At 51.8% G+C, this 21,211-nt stretch overlaps 8 protein-coding genes across 10 annotated transcripts; 4 read left to right on the top strand and 4 right to left on the bottom strand.

The window, feature by feature from the left end:
- Positions 1–938: 938 nt before the first annotated feature.
- Positions 939–3,239, top strand: TrAFT101_003405 (uncharacterized protein). Of its 3 annotated transcripts, none has more exons than XM_066126872.1 (4): positions 939–1,044; positions 1,122–1,197; positions 1,689–1,855; positions 1,943–3,239. In XM_066126872.1, exons 2-4 carry the CDS (start codon positions 1,153–1,155, stop codon positions 3,081–3,083), a joined length of 1,353 nt encoding a protein of 450 aa, XP_065982979.1. In that variant the 5' UTR covers positions 939–1,044; positions 1,122–1,152; the 3' UTR covers positions 3,084–3,239. The 3 variants fall into 3 exon arrangements, with proteins under 3 accessions (XP_065982979.1, XP_024766838.1, XP_065982980.1); XM_024898978.2 differs by having other exon boundaries at positions 1,697–1,855; positions 1,943–3,238; XM_066126873.1 differs by having other exon boundaries at positions 1,122–1,855.
- A 749-nt stretch (positions 3,240–3,988) lies between these two features.
- On the bottom strand, positions 3,989–5,149 carry CKB2 (casein kinase 2 regulatory subunit; the record flags this gene model as incomplete). The annotated part of the gene is made up of 3 exons (XM_024898826.1): positions 3,989–4,477; positions 4,612–4,857; positions 5,093–5,149. 3 exons carry the CDS (start codon positions 5,147–5,149, stop codon positions 3,989–3,991), a joined length of 792 nt encoding a protein of 263 aa, XP_024766839.1.
- Positions 5,150–5,216: 67 nt separating this feature from the next.
- Positions 5,217–5,613, top strand: TrAFT101_003403 (uncharacterized protein; the record flags this gene model as incomplete). The annotated part of the gene is made up of 2 exons (XM_066126871.1): positions 5,217–5,448; positions 5,537–5,613. 2 exons carry the CDS (start codon positions 5,217–5,219, stop codon positions 5,611–5,613), a joined length of 309 nt encoding a protein of 102 aa, XP_065982978.1.
- Positions 5,614–5,797: 184 nt separating this feature from the next.
- Positions 5,798–9,720, bottom strand: TrAFT101_003402 (uncharacterized protein). Its single transcript, XM_024904857.2, has 3 exons — positions 9,186–9,720; positions 6,958–9,132; positions 5,798–6,877 (listed from the first exon to the last, which is right to left on the bottom strand). Exons 1-3 carry the CDS (start codon positions 9,579–9,581, stop codon positions 6,161–6,163), a joined length of 3,288 nt encoding a protein of 1,095 aa, XP_024766841.1. The 5' UTR covers positions 9,582–9,720; the 3' UTR covers positions 5,798–6,160.
- Positions 9,721–10,810: 1,090 nt separating this feature from the next.
- On the top strand, positions 10,811–13,462 carry TrAFT101_003401 (uncharacterized protein). Its single transcript, XM_024903224.2, has 4 exons — positions 10,811–11,464; positions 11,533–11,566; positions 11,662–12,812; positions 12,916–13,462. The coding sequence occupies exons 1-4, from the start codon at positions 11,195–11,197 to the stop codon at positions 13,171–13,173; spliced, it is 1,713 nt and encodes a 570-aa protein (XP_024766842.1). The 5' UTR covers positions 10,811–11,194; the 3' UTR covers positions 13,174–13,462.
- On the bottom strand, positions 13,399–16,148 carry TrAFT101_003400 (uncharacterized protein). The gene is made up of 3 exons (XM_024899032.2): positions 15,282–16,148; positions 14,627–15,134; positions 13,399–14,547 (listed from the first exon to the last, which is right to left on the bottom strand). Exons 1-3 carry the CDS (start codon positions 15,445–15,447, stop codon positions 13,620–13,622), a joined length of 1,602 nt encoding a protein of 533 aa, XP_024766843.1. The 5' UTR covers positions 15,448–16,148; the 3' UTR covers positions 13,399–13,619.
- A 999-nt stretch (positions 16,149–17,147) lies between these two features.
- TrAFT101_003399 (uncharacterized protein) lies at positions 17,148–18,381 on the top strand. Its single transcript, XM_024907375.2, has 2 exons — positions 17,148–17,531; positions 17,650–18,381. The coding sequence occupies exons 1-2, from the start codon at positions 17,227–17,229 to the stop codon at positions 18,164–18,166; spliced, it is 822 nt and encodes a 273-aa protein (XP_024766844.1). The 5' UTR covers positions 17,148–17,226; the 3' UTR covers positions 18,167–18,381.
- Positions 18,382–18,417: 36 nt separating this feature from the next.
- TrAFT101_003398 (uncharacterized protein) lies at positions 18,418–20,719 on the bottom strand. Its single transcript, XM_024909326.2, has 3 exons — positions 19,185–20,719; positions 18,790–19,091; positions 18,418–18,721 (listed from the first exon to the last, which is right to left on the bottom strand). Exons 1-2 carry the CDS (start codon positions 20,161–20,163, stop codon positions 18,832–18,834), a joined length of 1,239 nt encoding a protein of 412 aa, XP_024766845.1. The 5' UTR covers positions 20,164–20,719; the 3' UTR covers positions 18,418–18,721; positions 18,790–18,831.
- Between the last annotated feature and the right edge of the window lie 492 nt (positions 20,720–21,211).

Genomic DNA, 21,211 nt, shown 5'->3' with positions numbered 1-21,211 from the left:
TTAAACGTATTGGCTTCTACTTGGCTGAATAGCCTGAATAGGCTCGGTGCCACATTGGTTAGGGATCGTCTTAGCATCCACGGCTCTGAGACGGCTAAGGGTCTTTCTCGTTTGATGATTCGCCAGCGAAAGCCACCAATGTCTCAGTCCGCGTAATGCTACATACTACGCAGTAGTATTTGACATTCAATAGCTAGCTACGAAGAAGATTCTCTCTCTTTTTGCCCTTTTCCGAATCACCGTATAAAACCGAGGCTAATCCACATTCTATACAGCGTGTAGGTATATGCCCCCTAGTAAGGAGAAGCATGGCTCGCGTAACCAACCCATAGCGCCTAAAGAAAGAAGAGAGATGAGGCGGGTACTAATAGTGTCCAGTTAAGCTACTGTAGCACTATATTGTAGGACTAGGTATTTGGTAAGAGATTTGATTCGCCAATTCGCCGCTCTCTCTTTGTCCTTGGTGCTCATACATAGACTTGTATCAATCGAGGATACACACTTGTGTGCATGCCTGTGGGGAGGAGAAATCAGTACCTACGAGTTAAGGGGAACAGAAATCTGACCTATCGAGGATATTTTAATGGAACTGTTATACCTACTACTGTAAATTCCTATTTTAAACAGACTTACTAATGCTTGTCGATTAACGTTGATTTAACCTCGTGCTGCCCTACGGAGATCGTAGACGGGAACAGTGTCGGCGGGAAAGAGCCAAGAAGCCAAGAGCGAAGAGCCGGCGTCTGCTACGTCAAAAAGAGAAAGAGACCAGGGGTGTCGCTTGCCAAGCATTTTCTAATGCCCCTTCCTTGACCCTTCCTTGGCCCTTCCTTGGCCATTGGGAAGCTGCGCACACGACCCACTTCCGTTTCCAGATTCAACGGCTGGCTAGCAATCATTTGGCGGCGATGCGCGCGCCTTGCACTGCCATCTTCTCTCATCTTACTCGTGCTATTCCAAGCAAAAGACCTCGTAACTCCGAAACAGTACTCCATTTCCCCTACTAGTTGCATGGATCGTTTTGTCACCAACTCGGCATTGCAGGTAGGTAGAGTTGCTACATGAGTGGTGCTATTCTTGAGATGCTGGCAGGGATGATGATACTTATCTCGGCAATCCAGAAACATCAACGGTTTTCTCATCGCCAGGCACATGCGAATCGAAACATCAAAAGCCAAGGGCCAAGCCGCCCACACGGTCAGTGCCTATTTGATTCACCATTTCCCCGTCTTTCTCATTAATCTCCCCCGTCTCGGTCCCTCGCCAGCGAGTGATTGATATGCACAGGCATCACCCCCTGTGGCATTACATGAGACAATGCAAAGAAACCCTTCATCACAACCACCGCTAGTCACGTCTCGCGCCCTCCAAAATGGGCTGTGCTCTAATACTGCCACGCGTCCCCTGGAGAATGGCACTGTGCCGTGGAATCTACCCAATTATCCTCACCTGAGCCGAAAAGTCGCCCGGTTTAGCGGCGCCACAGCCACTGAGCGGAGAGAGATCTGAGCTATCCACAGGACCCTGGCTCGAACTTTAACCCTGCCCATCTCCATCTCCAGTTTAAAGCTCTCCCCTTAGACACAAATTCATTTATACCGCCCGTTAGCCTCCCCTCTCCCTCTGATGCTTCCCTAATAGCCCATTTCTTTGTTTCTCCTCTGTGGCAGATGCGCTCATATCAACAGATAAGCAGACCTGGGCCCAATTCCAAAATGGGGCCGCCCTCAATCCGACTCATTACGTCGTACATCTTCGACTGGATTGTTCTTATTATCGTTACTGCTGTTGGCTACGTCTTGGGCCGAATTACACCCAACAAACGGCCCTTTTCCTTGGTTGATCCAGACATCTCGTGAGTTTCACGTTGAAGCTTTGCCAAGAGCTTGATCTAGATTGTTCTTTCTTGTCCAGACGATTAACGAGGTGATGCCCACTATAGCTTTCCTTTTACGGTACACGAGACTGTGCCGGACTGGCTGCTCTTTGTCTTGAGCAGTGGAGTCCCCGCTGTCATTATCATCATTGTCTCCATCATATTTGTGCCAGGTGCAACGGTGCCTAAAAATACCCCTGCTTCGTTAGTTTGGAAGCGTAAACTATGGGAGCTTCACATTGGTATACTGGGACTTCTCATGTCAGTTGGCTGTGGTTTCTTCTTTATTAGTGGCATCAAGAATATGTGCGGCAAGCCTCGACCTGATCTACTTGCACGATGCGTACCCGACTTGGAAAACGCATCGAAATACCTCATTGGCGGCTTCAAGGGAGAATTCGCATTGGGCAACAGTATCGGTCAGCTCTTTTCGGCCGATATCTGCACGCAGACCGACAAGGCGAAGCTTGACGATGGCTTTCGAAGCTATCCCAGTGGCCATTCTGCGGCCTCAGCCGGCGGACTTCTCTACCTCTCGCTGTTCCTTGCCAGCAAGTTTGCCGTAACTATGCCGTTTGTAGCTACGGGCACATCCACGTCAAGCCATGACGTGCATGCTGCTTTTCCGTCTCGTTTAGCATCTGCGGTTGAGCAGTATGACGATGATGCGACCACACCCATGGCTAGCAAAAGTGCGAGTCAAAGTATCAGGTATAATTCCAGTATACAAGCGTTGCGCCGTCAGGCAGCAGCTCCTCCTGTTTATCTCCTCGTTATCACCGTGGCACCTTTTTGCCTAGCTATCTTCATCGCTGCTTCTCGCTGGTTTAATTTCCGACACCATGGCTTTGACATTTTGTTCGGCTTTTCCATCGGCACCTTTACAGCTATCTTCAGTTTCAGATATTATCACCTGCCCATCACCATTGGTGCTGGTTGGGCTTGGGGCCCTCGGAGTCCAGACCGGGCTTTCTGGGCTGGCGTCGGCCGTTTGGGCTACGTTAGCGAAAAAGACGTCGAGCATGGAGTGATGGAGAATACCAATTATGCACGATCTACCGATGTTGAAGCTTCACTTGCAACGCCAGCGGGGATGAGTTATCGATCTCCTGCCCAGACGGCTGAGCCATATCAGGATGTAGAGTTGAACAACTTGAATGGGGGGACGAGTCAGGGGGTCGGACATGGCATTGATTCGAGAGTTTAAATGATACCCATCTCTCCCATTGTGGAGAAAGCAGACAGATATAAAGGGAGAGTGTAATTCGAGGGCAGAAGGGGAAGTCGTCTTGTTTTCTGCCTTATCTGGATGATGATACTATTAGACAAGTTTTATTTATTTAGTGGTCAACGTTAATTGATGTACGTTTTTTTTTTTTTTAACAGCTCTCATTACATCTGCATTTGAGCATCTCCAACTTCAAGATACTAAAGATTTAGCTTCAAGGACCTAGGAAGGAGGTTTGCGTAATGTCAGTCAATCAAGTATCAAACATGGCATCAAATTCAGTTTTATACAGCTTTCGTCAGATTAATACGATAACAAAGAATACATTCGTTAAAGCCCCATGCGAGTTACACTAACTAAAGAGAACAAATGATGCATATTAAAGAATAAAGAGGAGAGAAAGAAGAGAGAGAAAAAAAGGGGGGGAAGGTCATGCATGCAGAACAAACTCAAATCCAGAGCTTGTTTGGTTCCCGCCTCCGCCGCCGCCAAACGCCTTTCCGTACAACATCAAAGAGGGAGAGGGAGAGGGAGATGGATGGAAGGAGGATGTTTGTTTGTGTAGTTTTGGGGTCCAACGCTGAAGAGTGAGCGAGCTTAGCCGTGAGATGAAAGAGCCGCGGGAGGGGGGTTAGGGGTGGAAATGAAGCATGTTTGTGTGACGAGAAACATGAGCATCATGATTCTGTTTGTTTTTAATCTCGTTTTTCCAACCCTTTCATTGCCATTCGTGAAATAAAAGAACCATATTTCCTTATTCCTTTCCCAGAAGTATTTGTTAATGCCTTTTCTTTTTTTCTTTTTTTTTTTTTTTTTTTTGAGCGTGTGTCTCTTTCATCCCCCCCTCTTTTTTGTTTTGGTTCGTTTTGTCCTTCTCCTCCTAATCACATTGGTCCCTCAATCAGTCTCATGTTTGTGTTGGTATTAGCTCCGTCCACTCCCTCAAACTCAACATCGTCTTCCTCCTCTTCCTCCTCGTCATCCATCTGCTCCTCTCTGAAGCCGGACTCAATCTCCAGCTTGCGCAGCCTCCTCCGCATATCGTCTCTCTTGAGGTCCTGCCACCGCACCAGCGCCGCGGCGGCGTGCACCTTGAACCCGTAGACGCGGGGGATGTACCGCTCGATGCTTTTGGAGGGGATGAGGGCGGGGTAGACCTGGAAGATGATGTTGTGGAAGGAGGTGCCGAAGTAGGCTCCGTCGATAGAGGCGTGGCGCGAGGATTTGGGGTTGTAGAGGTCCTCGCAGCGGGCGCAGTAGAGCTTGACAGGCTTAAGGTTAGGGATATCGGAGAGGCCCATGGGGAGCAAGGGGTGAGAGTGGCAGTTGACGCGAGGGCATTTGCCAAATTCTGCCTTCTTGTACTTGTCGAGCTGTCAAAGGAGCGCATAGTTAGCATCCTGTCGACATAAAAAGAGACGGTTCAGGATCCCCCCCCCAAAAAAAAATTGATTAGGGGGAGAGATGGGGGGACAGATCAAGGCGATGATAGAGAGGGAAACAGTACCATTTTCGTCAGACCGCGTGTGGTTACAATGTATCGCGCGTGCACCAGGCCGTACAGGTGTCGGGCTGAGCTCTCAATCGTCTCGCGCATGTCATCGTCGCAGTCGAGGTCGAAGACATCCGTCACCAGGTCCAGCGCATATTGGTAGTACTGGACTTCTGTGTTGAGGCCCGTCAGGTTGAAGCGATCCGTTAGATAGTCCTCGTCGATCTCGCAGAAATACTCATTGCCTCTGGATGAAATGAACTGCGCACATGGTAGCGCGTCAGCTTTGGTCTGATCCGATGTATTCTTTTGTTGTTGTTTCCGTGCCATAATGGCACCACGCGCTCTATCCTATCCCTCCGTTCCCAGCCGTGGACCAGCAAACACCGCCGGCACCGAAGCCGGCAGAGCTATATTGGGCCCCATGGCAACAGATTGGAGGGACAGGGAGCGATAGAGAGCAAATAAACAGGTGCAGGCAGCAGAAGCGACTTACCCAGTCTCTCCAGTAGCTGGTGTAGTCACTATCGGACTCGCTCGCGTACTCATCCATCGTATGTAGCAGGGAAACGCGGAACAAAGAAGCAGCACGAGGTAGAAAAAAAAACGAGGCTGCAGCAATGGGCAGCAAGCGCTACGACTGGACTCGAGGCGGTAGAATGGCCGACCGGTCGTGGACAAGGGAGGCGGCGGTCGCGGTATCAGCCGATGGCAACGGCCGTGAGACAACGATCGGGAGGCGGGGGATTCGAGAGGGCAACGGTGGCGCCGCGTTCAGTTTTTGCCCAAGCCCAGGTTTGACGTATCTCGACTTTGGCAGCGGCGGTGGTGAGCGGCAGTCTGCCAGCGATGGTGGGGTACGGGGGATTGGTTGTTTGGGCGATAACGTGACTGGGGCGGCTAGTGTCGAGCGCTGCTGGCAGCTGTGGCTAACAATCAGCTGTGGTGCTGGTCGGTGGCTTGAACGTCGAAACAGGCATCAGACATGGAAATGGGAGGCAAAGCAGTGCTTGGTAGTTTCGGTGAGCATCTTACGGGACCAGATGTATTCCAAAATACACCATTCGTCAGATCTCACTTGGTGCTAATGCATGGAGCTGCCGGTCTGCTAGCCTTGTCATATGCCATGCTCCGCACATGGCATCTCCTCCAGAGGTCGTGACACGACGCACGCTTGGTGCAGAAACAAGGAACACTCTAGCTGGCATGGTGTAGGGTGTAGATTCTACGTAGCATAGTGGGCACGTTGCTGTTATTAATTAGAAGGAGAAGGAGAGTGGAACGAGCAAAATGGTGAATACATCAGCCGTATATACACTGGTAAGCACGAGGTATCCTCTTACACACCCCATCAGGTTGCTGGCTTTACCTTTTGCTATCCAAATCAAGGCCTACACCTCATCCGTTTCGCCAACTCGGGCCCATAAAGAAACGATAACTATCTAGGATAAAAAAAAACACATCCTCATCGTAATGACCATATAGCCATCGTGTGACAGCGCCAACGTTGCCTGTGCCGTCTTGCTCTATAGTCAGATTCACAGTCGTCTATTTCCCCCCTCTTTCATCCATCTAAAGGACTGATTGTCGAGCCCATACTGCCGGCATCACTAGGAGACCGCATACCAGATGTTGTTTCGCCATCGTCTCCGCTACTGTTCTTGCTGCTCCCATTAATAAACCCCAGTCCAGTTGCGGGAAGCTCAAGTCTGCTTGAGATGCCATCTCGAGAGGTCCGAGCCACGCCAACGTTTGCCATCTTCATGGCTTCTTTGAGCGTCTCTCCAGTCTCGTCCATAGCAGCCAGGAATCTCGCAAGCTCTTTGCATAATTCCCAGTCGCCCTCTCTGACTGCCCTTGTCAGAACTCGGACTGACTGCTCCAGGGAAGCCTCCAGCTCATCCAGTGTGTGTAGGATGATGAGATATCCGCCCGCAGTCTTGAGCGATCCTCTCTGCAAAGATTCCTCAAACAGCTCTTGTGCTGGAGGGAGATATGCGAAAAGTGTCTTCCACTGTCGGACTTCTGTCTTCCTCGTGCACTGTAGAACGATGTCAAGGTATTCCTTAGAAGATGACAGTAGAGACAAAACACGCGGCAATACAGCATCTTCCGGCTTCGGTGACGTATCAGCTTCTTCATCCAACACACGATGAAGCAGCACTTCCAGTCCGTGGGAAAAGTACTCTAATCCTTCATACTGCTGAGAGAGATTTGCCGCTTCGACCGTCATGTTGTTGCAAAGATAGAACCGTAGTACGTCTGGTAGGACGAGATGCGTCTATGAAATCCAGTCAAGTCAGCATTTAAGAGCGTGCCATACCAAATGAAAGCCGGCCAGAGTGATTTCCGCCCACTTACCCTGATTGCGAAGTGAAAGAAAGAAAAGTTCACATCGCGCCGTTGCACTAGGTCTGATTCCACGCCAAGGACAATGCCCTTCTCTAACAGGATGGACAGTGGATAAAAGTCGACATCTATGGATACCGGTGGTGGTAGTTCTCTCCCGTTATCACCCGTCGCTGCCGTCAGGACGCCATGAATATCGGCCCATGCTTTGATCTCCATTCCGTCAAACAGCCACAGAGAATCGCGGAGAGCAAGCGGACCATAGCGCAGCTGAGTCTCTTCAGGGGAATGGGTGATGTTGATGGGAGGCTGATCTCGCATGCTCACATGGTATTCTACATTCTGCGCAACGATACGCATATCGTACTTGAGCTGGCCATCTTCATTCATCGAAGGGCTCAGCAATACCAGCTTGCCGTCGACTAAAAAGAGAACAGACGCAACGGCCACGTCCTGGGAAGGGTCTCCGTCGCTGATCTGGCTGTCTGGCAAGATCCAGCTGAGTCCTCGAACTCTGGCAGGAGACCGCACAATTCCGTGAAATGCAATCTGGCCGACTTGAACCAAACGAACCGACCCGCCGGCTGGCACAAAAATGTAGTGGTACAAGAGATTCTCGTAGGTATATACGAGAAGGGAATCTTCCCCAGATGCCGCAATCAGCACCACGGGCGCGGGCAGCCGCTCGGTGTGCAACACATGGGAGTTGTCCAGCGCCGCCTCGCGCGAATAGAGCCGCAGCTCAAACGTCCGGTTGTCTTCTATCGCCGCAACTAGGATATGTTGATACCAACACATACCTCCCCGGACTGAGAATGAGTTTTCCATCGCCTCATCAGTAAAGGTCTTCCATCGTCCGCTGTTGACGCTGTAGTGCGCCAGTCCCCGGCGACCGGCGACAGCAACATAGCGTCCGTCCGGAGAAATGACGGTCTGGCGAATCGGCCACTGGTTGAGTAGATATGTTGATGGTATTCTTGAAGTATGCCATAAGAAGGGCTCGGCGGAGATGCTCGTCAGGTCGGGAAGATCATAACCCCGGTATATCATAACGCTGGTCGGCGTTTGGAGCACCGTACGAAAGACATTGGCTTCGTTGTAACAACCGGTAATTGCGTTTTTTGCCATCTCAAGTGACCATATAGCTTCATGCCGACGCCCCAGTAGAAAAATTTCGGAGCCTCCGCCAGCCCAAACTGCGCCTCTGATCCCCGTAAGCCATTGTTCACCATTCATTGTTGCGACGCTGGGCTCAGCTCCAAAGCTGTGGCTTCCTAGCTTGCCAAACATGCTCCAAGTGCACCAGCCTTTTTCGAAGCCCGCGAAGAGGCAGTACCCATCGGGTGAGTATGTCAGGGTTGTAAAGACGCCAGCCGTCGCCGTGGAGAAGGGCATACGATGGGCGTGAGAATGCACAATGTTGCCTGCGTAGTCTCGGACAGAGTAAACGTGGATTGTGCCGTCCGCGCAGCCAACAGCGATGAGTGAGAACCGAGCGTTAATCACGGCGCGCACGGCACGTCCTCTCGAATCCTGTGGAGTATAGAAGCAATGCCCCTTGAAGAGGCGCTTTGCGTCAGCACCTTCTGCTTCATCTTCGTTTGTGCTTTTACGTTGCAGGCGCTGAACCGCGTACGCTCTCCCATCGCTTGTAATCCAGGTGGCCAGATTCATCGGCCGATCATGGGTCATTTCCACGATGGATGCCTTTTTCTCTACCCAGCCCATGCGACTCAAGATCTCTGTCCGAGTTTGATTCCCACTGCTGTCGGGTGTCCAGCGGATGCATTGTACTGCGGCAGGCTTTCTTGTTGCAACAACTAGCTCATCGTCAAGGGCTAGAGCACTCTCTATCCCGGCATCAACTTTGATAACCATGCGGAAGCGAACGCTGACATCGCGAACCCCTCCGCCCTCTCCCGGCCCCCACAGAATCTGGTCGGGTCGCAGGTGAGACTGCGGGCCAATGAGGCTCTGCTTTCTCTTTTGTACGTTGTGATAGTTTGGAAAATGTGGTTTATAGACTCTTGATTCGCCATCAGAGGCTATCGAATAAGTAATGAGATATCCTTTAGATGTGTGCACCACTAAGATGGCAGAATCGGGGCGCAGTAGAAGGTCGACGTTGATGCCATAGGATTCCAAGGACGAGTCGGATCGAACTACTACAGCGAGGACCACTGCAGGCTGTGGGGGATTAGCCAAGAGAGCAATGGAATCCGGCCATGCGACCAACATACCTTGGTCTGCCAGAGCGTGATTGACGTCGCCGTGATGACGGCAAACATCTGGCCGGTGCGGGCAATGCGCAGCGCAAGCACGGGGTCCTTTACGGGCACCCTCCTGTCTTCGGCGGCATGGTCTTTCGCAGCGCCGCCGTCTGGGAAGAACTCATAGCGTTCGACTGGCTTGACAGCCGGCGTGGCCGGTGTCATGGGTGTTGGTGGAGGCTGCGCATCGTCGGATTCTTCTGGCGTGGGTGATTTGAGCGGCTGCGCACTGGAGTCGGGCTGCGGCGATGCCACTGAGGATCCTGAATGGCTCTGCAGGCCATCGTATGAAACATATATGTTCGAATCCGAAGCTCTGCTGCTGCTGGTGGCATAGACGCGCGGAGTTCCGATGGGCCAATACATGGCGGAAGCCGAGTCTCCTCAGCGCTTCGATGTCGGGGGTTCACGGCGCAAATGTTCGGTCATTTCTGTTCGCTACGGTTCATGACAGAGCCATTGGGCTCGCTGGCGCCTGATTGTTGCAATGTGAGTGCGGGTATTTTGCTGTTTTGACAGGTTGTCGCTGCATGGCAAGTTGGCAGGGAGGCTTCATCACATGGGGAAGCTCTCTGGACGCATTACATAATCAATGGGAAACGATGCGCTGGTATTTGACCGCCTGGTATAGAGTAGAGCCACAAAGCTTATTGTAAAGACAAAATGGAAGAGAAGCCTTAGCAAAGCAAGCAATCCAAATTCAAATGCAAAGTAAGAAGAGGGAATCGATAATAATGGCCAGTTTAAATGCGGGAAAAATATATATATATCAGCTAGAGCTTAGGCATGTTGTAGGAGAATGTCGCTCTGTCATATCTCGACCCAGATCGACAGAAGCTGGTCAGAGCTAATAATACACCGATGAAAGCTACACACGGCACGATGAGCTCTAACGAAGATGGACCAATCGAAAAGGGCCGATGATCCAGGAATCGCCAAGGCAAGGCTCTCGTACATACGAGTGATGATGCCACCGGGGCTGTGGAGAGACGCAGTAATAGTAATAGCATACGCCTTCCTATACGTGTAAGTGATGTTGCTGCTGCTACTGCATCAGACACTGATACTATATCGCTGCTAATCTGCTTTGAGCTGCTGAGTGTTGGCATCTACAATAGAATGTTGCTACTGCCATGTACAAGTACTGTGAGTATCTGCCAAGACGCTTTCCTATCGTGGCATCTGATCCTAACTGCTACTAGATATCATGCTTCTCCGCAGATGGATTGCTTGCCGCTGTCGGATGTCCAAGACACTGATCCAACACCGAGCATCTCAGTATTACTGCCTACTTGGGCAGTATCCAATGCACGCTACAGGCATCCCGATCTGCCCCACCTCCCACTAAACCCCCAGAACGGCCGTCTAACAGCTTCATGTTGCTGCTAGGGCGCGCCATTGTGTACGTAATAAGCGGGCCACAGCACAGTCCCAGAGGTCCGGTGAGGCGCCAAAACGCTCGAGTTGGAGAAGCCCCCGCCAGTGCCGTTCCAGCTGGGGGATACTGGCGGCTACAGACGGCGGAACCCCGATCCCGGCGCCGGCTGCCATTCCCCAAACCATCGCGTAAAATGACAATTATTATGGAGGCGGTTGACAAATGCCGGCACGGAGGCCAGCTTTACTGCATTATCGCCAAACTAATGATTGGGGGAACTTAGAGGGGCACCAGCTCGTTATCAGCTCCGGGGGGCCACTTTGAGCCCAATCAAATACTCTTATACACCTCTACTCTCACCTCCCTTTCTTCACCACACACTGCCCGCCAGTGTTCTGTTCCACCAGGTTTATAATTACCTATTCTCACATTCTTCATCTCACTTGCCGAAGAATAAGAAATCATATAGACCACACACTGAACCAACACCGTCGACGCAGTGGCAATTACCGGGTCACAGAGCTGATAAGCATATATATCCCTATATATACCTATATATACACCCACAACAGGTGAAGCTGTAAGCATCCAAGCCGCCACCATGCAGCCCATCGCCAAAGCTGCCCGACTCCGGGCTCTTTCAGCTTCCCGTAATGGCGCCGCCACGATCTCCTCCCGCGCAGCCAGATCACTGTACAGCAGGTCAAGCCATCTCAACAGCGCCGAAGCAGCGGCCGCTGCACAGCCCGCCACACACGAAGTAGAGCACTCGCCCTCAGTACTCCGTGATATCGCCGCGAGGAGAGCCAAGGCGGGCAAGCTGGTAGCAGGCATTGCTGCAGCATCTGACAGCGACATGTTCAAGGGATCTGTATGTGTAGCGTGGATACATTACACTCATTAGTAAAGAGCGGGAGCTAACCTTGTCTCTCGTTTTAGCAAGCTGGGAAGCCAAGAGCGAAACGATGGGATGGTATGTTTGCTGTCCATCAGTATCTTCTGCCAACACAACGATGGCTCATCTGGGCGTTGTGAAATTCTTTGGCTAACTTGAAAATAAACATGTAGATCATCTCAGTGCAGAGAGCAAGTCGAGAGAGCCCTGTTCTCTCAAGCAGGCAGCCAAACACCTAAAACAGCCGGGACTCATCTCCCTCGGCGGCGGCCTGCCCTCCAGCGAGCTGTTCCCCCTCAGTGAAATCGACATGAAAGTAGCTATGCCGCCCGACTTTTCGGAGAAGGCGACTGCTAGACACGGGCAGAATGTCACCATTGGCAAGTACGACGTCCGTGATCGCGACGGCACCTATGACCTCTCCATTGCGCTCAACTACGGCCAGTCCACGGGTTCTGCTCAGATGATGCGGTTCCTGACTGAGCACACGGAAATTGTCTGCAATCCGCCTTACGCCGATTGGAGAATCTGCCAGACCATTGGCAGCACCGGAGCATTGGAACAGGCGCTGCGCATGTTTTTGGACAAGGACCGTGGCGACTCGGTCTTGACGGAGGATTTCAGTTTCTCAACAGCCCTGGAAACGATTGCTCCCTTGGGCGTCAAGGCCTACGGCATCCCCGTTGACGAGCAAGGACTTATCCCCGAGGCCATGGACGAGCTGCTCACCAATTGGGACGCCAAAGCCAGGGGATCCAGGAAGCCTCATCTTCTATATACCGTCCCCTCGGGACAAAACCCAACGGGAGCAACCCAAGGCACGGAGAGAAGGCAAGCCATTTACCGAGTTGCGCAGAAGCACGACATCTTCATCCTCGAGGATGAACCCTATTACTTCCTCCAGATGCAGCCCTACACCGGCCGAGGCCAGCCCGATGCCCCGGCGCCCAACAACGTCGAAGAGTTTGTTTCCTCTCTGATACCTACATATGTCAGCATGGACATCGATGGCCGAGTCATGCGCATGGACTCCCTCTCCAAGGTCCTGGTCCCGGGATCTCGAATGGGCTGGATCGTCGCCTCGGAGCAGATTGTCGAGAGATACCAACGCCACGCCGAGGTTGCCAGCCAGGGCCCGAGCGGTTTCTCGCAAGTCATCGTCCACAAGCTGCTAGACGAGACATGGGGTCACGAGGGCTACCTGCGGTGGCTGATGAATCTGAGACTAGAGTACACCAAGAAGAGAGACGCATTGCTGGCTGCCTGTGAAGACAACCTACCGCGGGATCTTGTGAGCTGGACGCCACCCGCTGCCGGCATGTTTGTAAGTCTTGTCTTGTCTCACTCCCCCCTTCTATTTACACTTTTTTTTTTTTTTTTTGCAGCTACTTGGTGAGATGGACATTCTAACACTTTTTCTCTTATAGCTATGGTTCACCGTCGACCACACCAAGCACCCCAACGCCGGCACCCGCAGCCTCCTAGAAATCGAGCAGGAAATCTTCGACTCGTGCATCAAGGGCGGCGTGCTCGTCGCTCGAGGATCATGGTTCCTTACTGAGAATACCGGTCCTCTGCCGAGCTTGCACTTCCGTGCCACTTTTGCTGCGGCAAGCCCCGAGAATATGAATGCGGCGATTGCGAGATTTGGTCAGGCCGTCAAGGATAGCTTTGGCAGAAAATGAAAGGAGTGATGTGATGCAAAGAGAGAGTGTGTGTGAATGTGATGTTTCTTTTTTTTTGTGGTGTAGTTTGGAATTACACAGCCAGGGTCGTGCAAGGTTGAAAGCGCGTCTGAAGAGTGTCTTTTTTGTTTCACTTGGGGTATTTACATATAACCAAGGGGTGGTGATATTACGGTTTTCATTTATCATACCGCTGAGAATGGCGAAGGAGGGATATGAGATATAGCATGAATTGATTTCAGTTAACAATATACCTATGTAAAGAAAAATACACCATGTTTCAACAAAGAAGGAGAGCAGGTGTTCATGTATATGTCTCTCCAAATCATAAATCATAAATTTCAGCCTCTTCTCTTTCATACTTCTTTCTTTTCTTTCCTTTATATATATATATATATATTAATTCCTCTTCTCTTTCAATTCGTATATATATATATATATAACATTCACGCCTCCTTCTTCGGCTCCCAGAACGCCACATGCACTCCCTGTCCCGGAGACAGCACAATATCCGACTTTAGCAGCGGATCCCCGCCGTCAATCTCATGCATGAAGCTCTGCACCCGCTCGAAGCGCTGAAAGATGCGGCACAGCGTGTAGCTCATCTCCGTGAGGGCAAACTGCTGCCCAATGCAGATCCGCGGGCCGGCGTTGAAGGGGATGTAGTCGTGCGGCTTCGGGTGCCACGCCGCCCAGCGCTCGGGGCTGAAGACGCTCGGGTCGGCGAAGGTGTCCGAGACCGGGGGGTATAGATCTGCGCGGCGCTGCATGACGAGCGTGGAGTATCCGACGGGCGTGTCCTTGAGCACGGGGAGCGGCTCGGAGCCGTCCGGGCCGCCGCCGCGGGGGAGGGTCGTGTCCTTGAGGGCGACGCGGACGTTGAACGGGACGGCGGGATAGAGGCGCAGCGTCTCGTTGAGGACCGCCTTGAGGTAGGGCATGTTCTTCAGGTGGTCGTAGGTGGGGAGGCGGTCCTCACCGACGGTGTCGAGGATCTCGGTGCGCAGGCGGGCTACGGCGTGGGGGTGGCGGCCGAGCTCGTAGATTGCCCACGAGAGGACTGAGGCGGTGGTGTCGCGGCCGGCGAGCAGGACGGCGACGATCTGGTCGCGCAGGACTTTGGGGTCGCGGGTGAAGCTGGCGAGCTCGTGCAGAAAGGTGTAGTCCTTGTCGGATTTGGTGTGGGCGGCGAGTTCCTCGGGGCTCAGGCGCAGGGCGCGCTGGATGAAGTGGTTGACGAAGTGGTTCATTACTTTGAGGCCGTCGTAGTAGGACTTTTTGGGGATCAGGGGCTGCAGTTTGTACGCGCGAGCCAGGATGTTCTGGACTCGTTGGACTTCGTTGAAGGCTTCAGCAAACTCTTGTTTCGGGGTTCTATGAGTTAAATGACGGGTCAGTCTGCCTGTTGGTTGCCGTTTCCTGGAGAGAGTAAGATATTCAGACACAGTCTTACGTTAGGGACTTGACATCACTTCCCAACAAGAAGTCAGTAGCAACATCGAGCGTGTAGCGGAAGAAGAGGTCGCGGATGTCCATTCGTCTTCCATCGGCACGGCCAAGATCGACCGCCTGATTCTCGCCTTCCAACGGGCCTCCGTTTGCCATGGTCTTGAAGAGCGTCTGTATGTGAGATTCAAAGCAGTGCAGGTCACTCACGCGGTCCCTCGTAAACTGCGGCCTGATGAGCTGGCGGCTGTTGTGCCATTGCATGCCGTCTGTGGTGAAGATGCTGTCGCCGAGGAAGGGCGCCCACTCTCTGTGGAACTGCTCTCCCTTGCCAAAGTCGTGAAACTGCGTTGCGAGCATGGCCTTTATGTTCTCGGGGTCGGCGGTGAAGCAGACTCGCTGGTTGAGAATGCGCATCTCGCAGGTCCAGGAGTTGGAGAAGAAGACGTCTCGCCATAGTTCCATGTTCTTGTGGGCAATGGTGGATCGGATGCCATAGTAGACAAAGTCCAGGGCTATTTGAGGTAGGTATACATTAGCCGTGGTTTCTCTTTCTCTCTCTTTTTTTCTTTTATAAAAAGGAAATATTATATCCATCCATCCTATTGAGTTATATGTAGCACAGGTGAAGGAGATGCTCAGGAACAAAGGGTAGAGCTAACCGAATGGAAGACGAGATTGGAGCGAAGGGCCATAGTTGCCGAGTCTCTTGATCCGGCGATGCTCCCTTATGCGGCTGATTGTCATCAAGAATGCACCAATGCCAACCAGGGCGATGGAGAGCTTCTTGATGGAGACATGCTCCAACAGAGCCTCGATCAAGGCCATGGCTTTCGGTACTCCAAAGGGGAATTATACGGTTATTTATGACTGAATGTCCGCCAGTGTCGAGTGGCCATATACATTTGGCCCAAAGACGGAAACTGCAGGAAACTCGTCAAATTGAACCAAACTGAAGCAATAAGAGATTGTTTGTCCTGAAGCAAATAAAATATATGTAGTCACCCTTCTCATTCACATATTCAAATATGACCTATAACAGGATATGAATAGTAAAAATAATAAGAGCGAGAGTGTAAGGGGGCCTTGGAAAACACGAGGAGAGAGCCATTATGAGAGGCGAGAAGAAGAAAACAGGACATTTATGAAGCAACCAAGCAGCTAAAGGGCAGGGCGTCAAAGGTTGTTGCTTCGGACCCTTGAACAACTCCGGGAGGGCTAAAGTAGCGAGTGGGGAGTTGAAAACAAGACGGCTAATTGAAGCCTACTATCCGTCCTTGGCAACACATCCCGTGTGGGATTACCGCAGGCACGCAGATTTGTGTAGGAAAGGCGCCTCAGTAACATTTTTTGTTCAAAGTTCCCAAACCTCCTGGCCGTATTGATAGGTAATTAGTATTGTCTTCATCATCATTCGTCTATGAGGGAGGGGGGCTTTGATAGTATGTCCCCAACTCCACAGCTGGAGCCGCACATCGAACTCTCCCAGAAACATGCTGGCTTTCAGCGTTCTGCGTCGTAAGATCTAGACTCTCCCCCCAGAGCTGAACATGACATATCCATCACCTGTTAATTTTGATTTGGATGCTGCCCAGCCGAGGCATCTTCTCATACTGTCGTGACGTTGACGTCGATGATTCGTCCGATTCGTTTCCCAGCCCGTTCATTTAATGGCGGGGTAGCAGGAATTACCTACCTAGGTGGGCATAAGGGCTGTAAATCGCCGTTGATTGGCTTCACGCTCATGTGATGATTGTGTGGGCATAAACCGGCTTTTATGTACATACTATTATGCATCCTGCAGGATTCCCTAGTCAATGGCAATCTGGGGAAGTTTGTTGCATTTATACTACAGGGTAACGAGTGCAGAGCTCACAATGCCTTCCATAATAGAAGTAGTAATAAATTGAATAACTATAGGGTATCTATACACTTCAAGAGAGATATGGATACCTCTAGACCTTGAAATTCAGTGGCTTTAACGATTATGGCAATAGGAAGACTGCTAAGGTATTTCGACTGGAGGTATGCAACAGCTGCTTGCATCTTCCGCATCCACAACTTGGAGGCATTCACAAGCGCGTATCCCAAAACAAAGCCAATCAGCATCGATAATATCAAAACCGTAACATTCCAGTTCAAAAAAATCTCTCTAAATCATAAATAAGAGCACGTACATATGGAGCATCCCCTGTTGCTGACCATCTATTAGGAAGTGGTCTATAGCTAAGGTCTAAGCTCCATGATGCTTGAGAGCTAGCTCTGGAATAGGCACATGTATCCAGATCTGGAATTGTGTTTCCCCCCATGTATTTGATTAAAACAACTCTCGTTTACTACTCTTCATGCGCCATCTCCACTAGTTCCATTGCATTTCCAAAGCAAAAACAGAGTAGCATCATGCATCTGCCTAACCGCATAGACTTGAATCAGCTTCAATCCCCCGCAAACCACAATTAGATCGATTCGTACTAGCGCCCCTCCAAACCCCCACAAGCCACGAGCCCGCAGCCCACTATCAACGACAGCAGCCGCTTAAGCGTCCAGCATCGTCACAATCTTCCGTAGCACTCTCTTCACAACTCACCCGCCAAAACGCTCTCCGTCATGTCCGGCTTCCCTGCCGATTCCCACGCACCCACACCTCCGATCCTCCCCCCCAAGCCCAGCAGCCAGGAGCCCAGCCGCATCGGCACACCGGCAAGCGGCGCCGCGCCGCCTCCACCTCCGTCGACCTTGTCCGAGGCGGGGCAGCAGTATCGGAGCTCAGTGATAGCCGGCCTGGACGCAGCCGCGACAGCAGCGGCGGGAGGAGTACCGACACCGCCTCTTCCGCCGGCGGTAACAGCCAGGAGCGCTGATATACCAGATCCGGGAGACCAATGGCTGCCGCAGGTGCTCCAAGATAAATCGTGAGTTTCCTTCTCCATGCTTCGTCAAAGTGGCCATGCATCATATATACACGATTATCCCACGACAAAAGAAGCTACATCACAAACAACCAGCTAACCTCTACTAAAAAAACAACAGCATCCAAGACCTCGCCGACATCCTCTCTAGCCCATCCCTCCTCAACGGCCTCACAAACTCCCCCTCCTCCATCCACCCCTCCCTCCAAGCCTCCCACCAAGATCTCCTCGCCGCGCTCTCCTCCAACATCGACCTCGCCACGCGCCTGTCCGAGCTCGAATCCCGCCTCGCCCACCAGCGCTCCGCCGCCCAGGCCCAGCTCCTCTCCATGCACGCCCTCGAGCGCCAGTGGCGCCAGAAGCAGTCCGACATGGACCTCGCCCTCGCGCGCTTCAGCCCCGCCGCGCTCTACCAGCTGCTCAACCAGAGCGTCCAGGAGCAGGCCCTCGTGTGCCAGGCTATGGAGGAGAGTTTTCTGGATAGGGACGGCGTGGACGGCGGCGGCGGGGAGGCGACCACGTCGGAGAGGGAAGCGGCCGAGTGGATTAGACGGTATAGGGAGGCCAAGGTGCAGTATTATTTGCGGCAGGAGCGTAAGGAGAGGTGGGATGAAGGCCGGGTTGGTGGTTGGAGGTAATTTTTCTGCTTTTTGGCTTCAGGAGAGCGTCATGAGACTATATTATGCTGCGTTGCTGGCTGATAGAAGGCGGGTGTCTGCAATGGGTTACCAAAAGGCTCTTTTTTCTTTTCTTCATGTATTTAGATTATAGCACGTATTGTCCTACTTGTCGCAATTTCTGTCTTCCTTTGTAACCAGTTGGTGGCATAGATGATATATATCCCATAAAAGAGCTTCATCTTCAGTTTTGCACTCGTAATACTCACACACGGGATTACTCTGTTCGTCTCTATGTGCTATTCTAAATAATAGCACATCTCTATCATCTTTGGGTCAAAATAAATGGCAACAAGGCAAGCCGCATAAGCTATTAACAAAAAGTATGAGCTTCACGTTGGAAACTCTCAAATTTTTGGTTGTCTACATGACGAAGAGTACAGATATTCTGATTTCAACATCAGTGGAAAAAAAAGTCTATATCACCGAGCATCCTTCTCTCTATGTGGCGGGCCTTGATGAAAGGAAGGCGTCCCGAGGGTATCAGTATCAATGTTACAAAATTGCGACAACAGGCTATGCAATGCTGAAATTAGTTTTTTTCTTTTTTTCCTTTTTCTTCTTCTCCTCTTTCTTTGCCTTACTTCTTCATTCTTCTTCCGAATTTCTTATGGATGCGCTGTGTCTTAGAGGCCCACGCCAAGGGCGCTAAACGGGCTCTTGATCATATCTGGGCTCCGAGGGCTCATGGGCAGTGCGAACAGGTCATCTTCAGCGTCGTGAGAGCCAGGCTGTAAAGGAGCCGCATCGCCACTAAGAGCAGCGTCAAGAGACATCGGGCCGGATGGGTGGCTGCGTGAAATGGCCGAGAAGGAAGACACGGCAATGTCACCTCCTAGGGGAGATAGCATGTGGGACTGGCTATCAGGGCTGGTAAACGTATTTGCTGGTTCAGGGGCACTTTTTGTTAGTTCGTAATCACGAGCAGATGAATGATTGAGATGTGGGGTTTCTCTTCTCTCTCTGGCGGACAGCTTACCTGCTGGGCTCGGCACCAGATCTGCCGGCGAGGTAGCCAGACGCAAGCCCTTGAGCTTGTCGCCAAGGCGTCCAGAGACGGGGGAGCGAGGACTCGTAGGAGCAGGTGCTGTAGGAGCACGCAAGAAGTTGTCGACGATCCACTGCTTCTCCGCCAGAGCCATCTCAAGGCCCACACTCTCAGCGTTTGCCCTCATCTCAGCTTCCATCTCTAGTTCAAGCTCCCTTAGGCGTTTCTTAGCCCATATCGTGTGTAACACCCCTCGAGGGCCAGACTCTGCATGGAAATGCTCTGGAAATATGGCTGGCAGCGGCTTAAGAACCAAGCTGGGCCGCCCAGGGCGCGCAATAGTTACCGTTGCCGGAACCGACGCTTCAGGAGGTAGCATGAAGTAGACACGGCGTCGCGCGTCGTTCTCATCGGTATCCCTAGCCGGAAGGAAGGTTGACTTCCCCGGCCACGAAACCTCCCAGACAGCGGCATCAACGACAGGGCTGGCCGGAACACGGGCTGGCGTGGCCGATGCATTATCAGCAGCAGCACCAGCAGCGCTGGTCTTATCGCTGGAGACTGCGCCAGCAGCAGAATTCGTATCTTGGTTGGACAAGCCGTTCGCACCCGCCCCAGGATACCATTCGACCATCAAGATCTTGGTGCCGCGATCGCTAAACTCGAATCGAGCTAGATGCGTGGCAACGGGAGCTGTGTCCAAGGTTGCGGCGTCGGGGGGTGTGAGAAGCTTATCTTCAGCATCATCCCTGGCGACAACAGCACTGTCGACGGCGGCAGGGGTAGCTGGCTCAAGAGCTGGCTCGACAGTCGGCTCGATAGCAGCAGGTTGAAGTCCTTCTTGATGCTGCTCCTGCTGCTGCTCATGATTATCGTGCGCAAGCTCCTTTTGGGAATGATGATCGCGCTCGAGCTCGAGCTCAGCATCAGCTGCAATAGATGGCCCAAGAGGCCCCGAAGATGGATCCATGGCGAGGAAGCTCAAGACGAAAGAAAAGCAAAGAGAGAAGACCGTATAGTGAAGGCTCGATTCGTGGGTCCTTTGGTATATGATAGCAATGCCCGGGGCTCGGTGATTTTCGGATTAGAAGTCGAGGAATTCCTTTTCTTTTTTCCCTTTTAAATCTTCTTCGTCGTTAGGGTCGTAGTAGCTGGTGCATGATCGCTGCTCAAAGTTACAGCCGGTCTTTTGGGTTGAGCGCAGAGATGGTCTATCTGGAAGAGAGAGTTTGGACGATGGCTGGATGGCGGCGAGTTGAGTCGAGTTGAATTGAGAAGCTGGCCTGGCTGACATAAGTGGGAGGAAGAGGGGGCGTGCGGAGCTGCGTCCGAGCAGCGCCACGACGAGGAATCATGGTATGCATGGCTCTTTTTTCACGAGGAAGAGCGCTCTTTTTTCTTATCCCGCGGGATGCGCATTTGTCTCTTTTCCTGGTCCCGAGACTGTTTAACATCTCTTGCCCTGTCTTTGCTTCTTGGCGATGGAGAAGACTTTAATACCACCACCAGCAATCCTACCAATTCCTGTCGGCACCTGTAGATGGGCGCAGAAGCCACCGAGGTCTAGTCCGAGCGAGTTATTAATAGCTCGGTTAGTAGTGCATGGAACTGTAAATAGCACTGGTGGATGCGCTTGAGGAGCTGCGAGAGCTAGAGCTAGCAGGAGTGGGTAATGCGACTCAAGTCGTTCTCTGCTGTATCTCGTGTCTTTAGATTCGGCTTTGTGATTTACCCGCAGCACAGCACAGATGGAGGGCATACTCTGATAGTTAAATATCGAGGGCAAAGTTTTATTTCTCGCAGCTAGGGCCGTATTTGTTCGTTGATTTCACCGAATTTTGGAGCACTGTGTATATTAGCGACTTCGTCTAGCATGCGCTGCGACGTGTAAGTGCCTTTAATCCATGCATTGGGTTCATGTAAGCCGTCTACCTATTTCTAGCTTAGCCGTACTTTCACGACTCTTCTTTACAGTATCCAGCTGCGACTTGCCCAGCCCGGTTTACTTGATGCCAACT

This window comes from Trichoderma asperellum, chromosome 2 (genome assembly GCF_020647865.1).
Source record: "Trichoderma asperellum chromosome 2, complete sequence".
Taxonomy (NCBI): Eukaryota; Fungi; Ascomycota; class Sordariomycetes; order Hypocreales; family Hypocreaceae; genus Trichoderma; species Trichoderma asperellum.
This window is presented reverse-complemented; position numbering and strand designations above follow the sequence as displayed.